General features: G+C 37.1%; 1 protein-coding gene across 1 annotated transcript; it reads left to right on the top strand.

The window, feature by feature from the left end:
- Nucleotides 1-833: 833 nt before the first annotated feature.
- Nucleotides 834-10,018, top strand: LOC140982581 (AP-4 complex subunit epsilon-like). The gene is made up of 11 exons (XM_073449144.1): nt 834-1,653; nt 2,164-2,349; nt 4,351-4,566; nt 4,665-4,775; nt 5,347-5,544; nt 5,652-5,783; nt 6,469-6,525; nt 6,750-6,866; nt 7,458-7,535; nt 8,016-8,159; nt 8,820-10,018. The coding sequence occupies exons 1-11, from the start codon at nt 1,087-1,089 to the stop codon at nt 9,876-9,878; spliced, it is 2,865 nt and encodes a 954-aa protein (XP_073305245.1). The 5' UTR covers nt 834-1,086; the 3' UTR covers nt 9,879-10,018.
- The last annotated feature ends 533 nt before the right edge of the window (nt 10,019-10,551 follow it).

Consider the following 10,551-nt stretch of genomic DNA (forward strand, 5'->3'; position numbering starts at 1 on the left):
AATGGAGGTCATAACTATAATAGTTTTAAGGTAGTAACATTTTTTGTCGGGACTCGCACGAAAAGTGTAATGATCTGGGTATTGTTTCGGAGAGAGGCTCGGTGAAATAGACATGTATTTGAAAATGTGTACTACTTATACTTAGACAAAAAGACATTACGAAGCTTCTCATTGCTCCTTGGAATTGAGTTTGGGCCTTTCCTGTACAGCTTAGGTGGAAAGGTGAAGAATAGAACATTCATCATTGATGTCTTAAATTTAAGATTAAGTGTCAGATTCGAAACAAAACCTTAGGAAAATAATGAAAAAAAGAAGCAAAGATTATTTCAAAAAATTCCTACTCCCCTTTATAAGTTTTTTTTCCTAGGATGAAGACCATAAAATTTCTTAATAGCTTAATTTAGGTCTTTCAATTTAGAGTTGTACACAAATAGAGGGTTAACGAGTTTTTCGAGTCGGCTCGATAAATTTTGATTCGTATTCGAATTTATCGAACTTGAGTCAAACTTAAACATGTTAAAACTTTTTTCCGAACCGAACTCGAGCCAAAATATTTTGATCGATAGTTTGCGATCCGTTGACGGACCTTAATATTTTATTAATATANACTTGAATAGCTTGCAAATAGATTCGAACATTTCGAGCCGAACACGGACGCAAGCCAAAAATTTAAAATTTTTGAACATCGAATCGAGCTCAAATATATTTGATTCAAAGTGAATACCTACTTTAAATTTTTACTGATATCCAAATTCGTTTTATTTTCTGTATTCCGCTCTACATTTCGGGATTTATCTAATCCGTACAACTCAAGAGACATAGCTATACTTGCATCACATGAATACTCCATACGATACAGTAGTTAGAGAGATTCAGAGCCTTGTGCCCCCTTACTCTGGATCTTGGCTCGCAGCTTCTCCGCCTCGAAAAATCCGCAATTTCTAAATCCTTAACCCCAATCCCACCGACCAACCCTCCAAATATTGAAAGTTGTTCCATTTTTTTTATCGGTGATTGTTTCAAGATTTTTGGTTTCGGATAAATTAAAAGCTGGAGCAGCTAAAAACGATCGGCAGGGAGCTCGCAATGGGCTCCCAAGGGGGGTTTGGGAAGTCTAAGGAGTTTCTGGATCTCATCAAATCGATTGGAGAGTCGCGATCCAAGGCTGAGGAAGACCGCATTGTTTTACGGGAAATCGAATCGTTGAAAGCAAGACTGGGCGACCCCAATACTTCGAAATTTAAGCTTAAAGAGTACATCATTCGCCTTGTCTACGTGGAGATGCTTGGCCATGATGCATCATTTGGGTACATTCACGCGGTTAAAATGACCCACGATGAGAATCTGCACTTGAAAAGGACTGGGTACTTGGCGGTTACTCTGTTCTTGAACGAGGACCATGATTTGATTATCTTGATTGTGAATACGATTCAGAAGGACTTGAAGAGCGATAACTATTTGGTTGTTTGTGCCGCGTTAAACGCCGTTTGTCGGTTGATTAATGAGGAGACTATTCCTGCGGTTTTGCCGCAGGTGGTCGAGCTTTTGGGACATCAGAAGGAGGCTGTGAGGAAAAAGGCAGTGATGGCGCTCCACCGGTTCCATCGGAGAGCACCTGGATCCGTTTCTCATCTCATAGCCAATTTCCGCAAGGTGCACGTGTTTCATGGATTAAGCACTAATGTTTTACTTATTTGCATGTTGTAATTTAAAGATGGGATAGCGAAGATTTGTATGTTCCCTTTCAATGGAAAACCCAAGTAGTTTGTTCAGTGTGTGCATGATTCTCTATCGAGGCTGGGCATCGGGAGTTAGCAATCTGAAAAAAAACCTATATAGCTTATGTCTGATATGTTAGCAACACAAGCTCTGCATCTCCAAAGTTTCAAATCTTTTTGTCGTAATAAATGTGGATTTGTACACAAGCTTGAAAACAGTTTACAGCTGGTTGCACAAATAATTGAAAATTTGGAAATGACTGTCCGTTTCTCGGACATGACAATCCTCACAACAAATGTCATCATCAAAAAAGTGTGTGGTACTCTGCTGGAAATCGTGATCACAATGATAGTCTTAGACCACTTATATGTGCATTCAGAAATCAATTTTCTTGGTTTTTGGAATTGATCATTTCTAGTTTCTCAACAAATAATGATGTTGCAGCGGCTCGTCGATAATGATCCTGGTGTTATGGGTGCAACACTTTACCCTCTTTTTGATCTTATTATGGCCGATGTTGATTCATTTAAGGACATGGTGGTTAGTCTTGTAAACATTCTCAAGCAAGTCACTGAACGCAGACTCCCAAAGAATTATGATTATCATCAGATGCCTGCTCCATTCATTCAGGTGAGTGCTTTTTTTTATTCTCGCCCTGATAAGCCTTCAAGTTTATGTATTTGTGCTTTTGATCCAATTCGACGTGTTTCATTTCAGATTTAGAATAATAGTTGATAGTTCCTGTAGGTTTCAAAAGAGGAAGTTGGTGCGCTTGTCTTGCGCACTGGTTTCCTGTTTTTTTCGAAGTTTTCGATGTTATCTGTTTTATGCTAAATAAGTGTTCCAGTTTTATCTCTTTTCCCAGTCAGTAATGGAGAATGTCTTTTTTAGGTTTCTTTTGTGTGATCAAACAAATTGAACCTAATCTATTATTGGCGCGTTCATAGTAAAATATAAGAAGGGGATTGTGTTATGCACACACCTTATCGCCATAAGACTCACCAACCAATGCTTTATATAATGACATAAATGAAGTGAATTTTGTTATAATATTGCATAGCAACAAAAATGTAGTTTATGAACGAACAATTAAATAATAATGTATAAAATGTTCATTGGTAAATACTTGCTTAGTTATAAAGAAAAACCATAATCATCTGAACCACCAAACCACTCTTCGTCTTCCTCAACCATATATCACCATCTCCAAAAATTAAGGTATCTCCATGCTAGATTTTGAAGGATTTCTTGGCTTAGGATAATTTTGAGCTAGGTTAGATCGATTGGACCATGGTTTTTTCTTTTTGTTTTTTCAACGTGGGCAAGAAGTGAGTGGCTGTGGGATTTTTATTTTCTTCACATAATACATGCAGCACTAGTGATATTTTTGGGCTTAGGGTAATTTTTAGTTGCGATAGTTGGATTGGACGATGGTGGTGGTGGAATTTTTTCCCTAGTGTATATAATGCAAGCAGCACCTCTCTTGCACGTTTATGCTCGAGCTCAGATCAAACAGTTAATCAAGGTCAAAATATGCTTATTGAACTCAAACTCCAAACTAGCCTATCGAGCTCTTAAACAAAAAAAGCTAAAATACTGAAACCGATGTAAGATGATATTCAAAACAAAAATTGAATGAAAAAGAATAAAACAACAAATCTACAAACTCGAGCAAATGGAGTAAAAAAGATAGAAAACATGAAGGATTATTAATTTTGAAAATAACTAATAAGATAAGAGAAACATACCCATTCCATAGATCTAACGAATATCATTATATAATTTTGTGGAGAGTAGATCTATGTGACCTGTCAACTGTGAAAATTTTCATATTTGTTTTTGAATTTGGAAAAGTCCCTAGCCTTACCAATAAAAGAGTTGGGTGGAGCAAGAAGAGTAGAGAAAAAAGGAGACACGGCTGTGGGCATCTAAAAAAAAAGCTGACTGTGGCAGAGGAAGGACAAATGCAGTCAGAGGAAGAAAAGATGGAGGTGTTAGAGGAGGAGGCGACTTCACTCTAGGTTTTAGGTGTAAAAAGAGGAAGGTGTATTATTATTTAACATTAAAAATATGTTTCTGTATATATATAGGCTCACGAACAACTTACGAGCTTTGGAACAGAATAATTCGGGTTTGAAATCAGTCCAAAAATAGTTTGGACATATTTGAGCTTGTCTGAAGTTCGAGAATTTCAAAGGAATTGAATAGTATTCTAGCGGGTTTAATTCGTTTGTACCTATAGCTTGGAGCCTTTCTGGTAAGCACCTGGTGCTTGTAGTGTGGCAGAAGTTCTCCAAAAGCTGAAAGTGGTTTGGCGTTTCTGCCTTTGCGAATAACTGGAAAGGCTCAGATATGTATTGAAATGGGAAGAAAGCAGCTATTGGTTGAAGTCTTAGCAACTTGGAAAATTATTTTAAGAGGTCAATTTCTATAGAATGATTACTGTTCAGAATTTTCTGGAAGGAATTTTATTTGATTTTAAGTCCCTTTGCCTTTGGGTCCACATATACTTGCTGTTTTGTAGTTATTCTCCGAAAATAATGTGGACTAGGATCTGGTTATATATCCATGTGTAGTGTCATTCATGTTTTTGTTTATTAATTACGCTATTCTACTTCATCTCCTTGGCAGATTAAATTGTTGAAAATTCTTGCTGTACTGGGTAGTGGCGACAAAAAGGCCAGCGAACAAATTTATACAATTTTGGGTGACATAATGAGAAAATGTGATTCAACTAGTAATATCGGGAATGCCATTCTTTATGAATGCATTTGCTGTGTTTCTTCATTACACCCCAACCCAAAGTTGCTTGAAGCTGCAGCAGATGGCATTTCAAAATTTTTAAAAGTATGTATTCCGCAACAATATTTGCTTTTCTTTACCAGTTGAGTTACTGACTTGCTAGGAACTAGATATTGTAACTCTGCATTATCCTCAATTGACAGCGTGACAGCCACAATCTGAGGTATCTTGGTGTTGGTGCTCTTAGTCGACTGATAAAGATAAGCCCGGAAATTGCTGAACAACACCAATTGGCTGTTATTGATTGCTTAGAGGTGAGATCAGCAGTTTTTATTATGTGTAGATTGTAACAAGTGGTCTTTGATTTAAGGTCGCTGTGCATTGCTGAATTTCTTCAGGTTATTTGCTCATATTTATTCTTATTGGTCTCTCTAGATCTACCTGGCTGTTGAAAGCCAAATTGACACACTCTCCGGGGAAATGGGAACCTTTCAAACTAGTACCTTTTTTAATCGACTCTATAGACTTCAATGAAAGCTGGTTTTCTCGATCAAGTTTTGAATGACTTTCTACTCAGATCGTTTCTGCGATTAATAATGTTAAAAGAATAATTTATATTACTTATAAGCCGAGAAAATAAATCACAGAAAGGAAGAATGAAGAACAACTTCGGCCTGCTCTCGTGAATAGCTTGCTTATATTAGGGTTTGATTGCAGTGTTGCTGAATTTTTTTATTTATATCAAATACTATGTTCCTCGTTTGTTTTGAATACTAGCTGGATATGCGTCTTCCTATTTTATTTCGACATGCTAACTACTTTGTTTCTATTGATGTAATCTTTGATTTAGACTTCAGCTAAAGTCTGGCTGTCTTCATGATATAGGACCCAGATGACACCCTAAAGCGCAAGACATTTGAACTGCTCTATAAAATGACCAAGTCTTCAAATGTAGAAGTAATTGTCGACCGTATGATTGATTACATGATAAGTATCAATGACGGCCATTACAAAACTGAAATAGCATCTAGATGCGTTGAAGTCGCTGAGCAATATGCACCAAGCAACCAATGGTTTATACAGGTTATCTTGCTGTTGATACTTCTTTTTGTTGCATCACCATGATAATTCTGTCATATTGGTAGGTTATTTTTCTGATTTTATTTTTTTTGCCATGTTTTGTTTGCCAGACCATGAATAAAGTATTTGAGCATGCAGGAGACCTGGTAAATAGTAAAGTCGCGCATAGTCTGATGAGGTTAATTGCTGAAGGATTTGGAGAGGATGACGCCGCTGCAGATAGTCAGCTGAGATCATCTGCTGTATGCCTTCCTTGCATACCTACTTTCTGATTGTGGTCCACCTAATACCTGTGTAAATATTTGTGTATCTTTTCGTCCTTTTGCAATAATGGTTTGTATGGGCATGTGTCATTTGATCTTTTAGCCTTTTCTACATCTTTATACTTCTTGCATGTGTATATGCTTTAAATCCTTTTGTAGCCTTTTAATTAATTCTATAAGCATTACCGAATCAGCATATGTTTGATGGAAAGAATAATGTTTTTCTGAGTTTCAACAAGAACATGAAAACGGTATCCGATTATCCATCCATTGTTGAAATGTAGCTTGACTACAACTGTGGAAGGACTTGTGAGTACTGATAGTGTTTCATGCCACCACTCTTGTGGGTCTACAAAAATGTGTTGTAAGCTTGCTGACTCATGAACTATATCAGTAAGAAGCTAGTGGGAATTATTCTTTTTCAAAAATACGCCAGGAAGACACGGTTAGGATGACCTTGATGACAGATGCATTTTTAGAGTCGGGCATCTTTGTCACAATTTTACTAATTTTGATTTCATATTTTCTTTAGCAAAACTTGACTCTTTTCTGGAAGCAGTATTCTGTGTCTGGCACCGTGCATTGCTAACATTGGATTGGATTATATGACTGGTGATGCTATGCTTATTTCATCTTTCTAATAAAAATTATCTGATGTGTTCAGGTCGAATCATATCTTCATATTATGGGAGATCCAAAACTTCCATCCGCTTTTATTCAAGTATGTTCTATGGCATCCAAGCTTCCATAATTTCTCCCTTTTATCCTTGTTCTCTTCCCTCCCCATGTCCTTCTCTCCCTCTCTGTGTGTCTCTGAGTGTGTTTATATTTATAATCTTCTATGTTTTGAACTCCTGTGTCCCCTTCTCTCTCTCTCTCTGTGTATGTGGTGTTGTTTATGAATTTTTTTCACCTCTGCTTTCCATTTACATGTTCTCTGTGCAGGTCATTTGTTGGGTACTGGGAGAATATGGAACTGCGGATGGAAAGCATTCTGCCACATATATAACTGGAAAGCTGTGTGACGTGGCAGAGGCACATGCCATTGACGATACAGTCAAAGTATACTTTTATATTGTTAATATTTTTGGACAGACTGGTTGTTTAAAGTTTCTAAATTTGAGATCTGACAACAATGGGTCCCATAGCATTGCCTTTGTACCTCGAGACCCTTTTCTTAGCTGGTATCCTCTTTTTTTTAATGAATCTGATATCGTCCTTTAAAATCTCTTACCAGGAAGAAAATTTTCTCCCCATCTTCTGACTAATCTGACAAGTCTTTCTCACTAGAAATGCCATTTGATCGTTTTGCTCTTTGGTCAACAATTGATATTTTAAAAGTACCGTCGTACATTTTTGTGATATGAAAACTAAACGGGTTGCAGTTTATGTGAACAGAAAATAACAATCGTGATGGAAGGAAATTATTTTGTATACTTTGACATATGCAGTTGTTTTTGTACTATATCTCAATTTTGTAAATTAGAAATGAGCAATACCTTCGCATAGCCTCCATAGATTTGTTGCAGCTCCAAGCTTTGTGGTTGTTCTCTTGCATATCCATAATATGATCTCAAATTTTTCGAGTATGTTCAATGACAAGATATTCATGTTTATCTTGTAATTGCTTCTTTTTTCCCTACTTTTATGAAGGCGTATGCAGTGACGGCACTTATGAAGATATATTCATTTGAAATTGCAGCTGGTAGAAAAGTTGATATACTGCCAGAGGTAGTTATTTGCGATTCCTTAGGCACTCTATTTGTGCTCAAATGCATACTTTCTATGCTTTTATGTGTAGTGGCTCAATCAACTCTTTTTCCTGAAAAAACTAGACATATAAATCATGCATTGGTCAGCTGTGTTGTCGGTTATGAAAATGAAGTTTGCTGAAATATTGTTGAATGTTTCTAACTCGAAATGTGTAGATTTAATCGATAGTTTACTTTTCTTATCTTCTTCTCCAACATAGAGAACTTGAGCTGAGTATGAATACAGATGTGCTCAAGCATAATTATTCCTGATAATTTTCGAGTATAAAATTTTTCTTGCATATTTTTCCTTATTTAGTTAAGCAGGTATTCATTTGGACACATTTTTGCACGAGGAAAATGTTTTGTAGCAGATTGAGATTTTTCCTTCCGATTCCATTTCTACTATACTTGAAAATATGCTAGGCTTTACAGGCTCATGGCTTATTGGTTGCCGCAGTGCCAATCTTTGATTGAAGAAATGTTAGCATCCAACTCAACAGATCTGCAACAGCGAGCATATGAGCTTCAAGATATCACTGGTTTAGATGCTCATGCTGTTAAGAATATAATGCCAAAGGATTCTGCTTGTGAGGATTTTGAGGTATGATTTACAATTTACTTTTAATTCTTTTTCAGTTACTCTAAAACAGGACGATGGTTATTTTTCTACTCGACACTTAGTGGATAAACACATGAATTTGGCGTGCTTGTGTGCTAATCAAATGTTTTTTCTTTGCTAGCATTTTCTTTCTTTAGTCTCTCTGGCTGACAGCGAGCTTTATTGTGGCTTACGAGCTTGAACCTTGATGTTATCTATCTTTGTTTTTGTTAGTCAAATATAGTATTAATATTAAATCTGAATTTGTTTTAGGTTTTATGGCTCATATACTGTGTTTATGTGGCATATGCAACTAATTTTTTCGACATGCTCCTTTCCCATCATAATTTAACATAGCACGAGCTACATTATTTTAAGTTTGTCTTCCACCATATATTATTGAAGTGATAGCTTTGATTGTATTACTCAAGCGCCCACAATTTCGGTCAAATTAGCTGTGTCGAGAATGATTAAGAAGCATTGGAAATGACATTAAAACAGCATTGGAGATGGCGCAGACTGTAACGCTTATGTTACGGAAATTTTCTTGCGATTCATCATGCATCAATCTTTGTATAAATAAAGAGCTCGTAGCTACATTGTGTTTTCTGCCATTGCCTTTTTAATTCAAGGATGGTCACAACATTTACTAAATCCTTGCAGATTGACAGAAACCTTTCGTTCCTTGACGATTATATCCGACGAGCATTGGAAAATGGTGCTCAGCCATACATCCCAGAGAATGGACGCCTTGGAATGTCAGACGTTACCCACTTCACGAGTCAAGAAAATCATGAATCCTCAACTCACGCTCTTAGATTTGAGGCTTATGAACGACCAAAACCTGCAGTATCTCTAAATGTTCCTCCAGCACTTGATCCCTCAACCGAAGTTCCAGTACCAGAGCTATCCTATCTTGCAGATATCCAGCAACCTATTCCACCCGTTCCATCTGCTTCAAACATCGGCTCATCAGAACTCAAGCTACGACTTGATGGGGTTCAAAAGAAGTGGGGCAGACCAACATACTCTTCTCCTGTGCCTTCTACTTCGAGCACTGATGTTATAAAAAATCAGAACAAGGCAAATCAGCCCATTTCAGTTGGCAGTTCAAACGTGAAAGCAAGTACTGTTTCTTATGATTCAAGAAAACAGGTACCAGAGATTTCACCAGAAAAGCAAAAACTGGCTGCTTCACTCTTTGGCGGTGCATCAAAGTCCGATGGAAAACAGTCCTCTTCTAGCTCGAAAGTGTCGAAGCCCTTGCATTGCCCTGCAGAAAAATCTCGAAGTGTAACGACATTTGACACTACTATTGTAAAACCATCCCAACCACCTCCAGACTTGCTGGACTTGGGAGAACCGTCCTTCACTAATACTGCACCATCTGTTGATCCTTTCAAGCAATTGGAAGGTCTTCTTGATTTAATGCCAGAAAAGCCAGCATCAAATGCTTTTCGAGCTGGTACAACCGACGCACCTAATCTCATGTCGCTCTTCACAGACATGTCTTTGAATGCGCAGGGCGATAGTCTTGTCAATCCCATCTCAAATATGATGGACAAAAATGGACTTGGAGGGAATACTGGTGCTCCATCACCACCACAAACAAACAAAGGACCAAATTTAAAAGCAGCACTGGAAAAGGATGCCTTTGTTAGGCATATGGGTGTGATGCCGTCAGGTCAGGACCCAAATTTATTCAAAGATTTGCTCAGCTGAATGTTTTTTTCCCCAAATCTTGTGTATGCGGATGGAACTGTAATTACGCCGCTTATTGCCGTTCACCCATGTGTCCAAAAATGAGGATGTAACGTATGAAATGCCTCACGATTCATAAGCAAAAATCACCAGGAAACGTGGTAGAAGTCTCGAACCTCAATGTGGGGTGGTGAGAAAATCAGTTAAGTACTTTGTATTGGTTGCATGAGGGCATACTGTATGTATGACCGTCTAGGTTTCAGAACCGCATAAAGCTTAATTCTTGAGGTTAAGAGTTTTTTTAAGCAGTCGAAATGTCGCTTTGTATTGCTATTTGCAATTTCAATAAAAATGTAGGGCGAATTTTATTATTGTTTTTTGTCGCCTAGGATTGCAAGTAGATGTTGGACTGTCTATGGTTGCATCCAACAGTAGTGATCATTATGATTTATGAAGAGATATGATATGATATGGACCGGGTTGGCACATCTCAATGATATATATCCATGAAATCGGTTCACAGAATACATACTCGAAAATTAGAGAACTATAAATTTTTGAACAACAATGTACACTTCATTTTCGTTCGATATTTTTAAAATCCATTAACATTAATTAATGAAAAAAGTCGACATGTTTTAGATATATATTTATAAGATCATCTAAAAACTTGGGAAATTAAAAAATCTTGAAC

Source organism: Primulina huaijiensis, chromosome 8 (assembly GCF_012295235.1).
Source record: "Primulina huaijiensis isolate GDHJ02 chromosome 8, ASM1229523v2, whole genome shotgun sequence".
Lineage (NCBI taxonomy): Eukaryota > Viridiplantae > Streptophyta > Magnoliopsida > Lamiales > Gesneriaceae > Primulina > Primulina huaijiensis.

Excerpts from the sequence above, each read along its gene's own strand:
- LOC140982581 (XM_073449144.1), top strand. The coding sequence starts at position 1,087 with ATGGGCTCCCAAGGGGGGTTTGGGAAGTCTAAGGAGTTTCTGGATCTC. Across the intron at positions 1,654-2,163 it reads TCATAGCCAATTTCCGCAAG|CGGCTCGTCGATAATGATCC; the intron begins GTGCACGTGTTT and ends ATGATGTTGCAG. Across the intron at positions 4,776-5,346 it reads CTGTTATTGATTGCTTAGAG|GACCCAGATGACACCCTAAA; the intron begins GTGAGATCAGCA and ends TTCATGATATAG.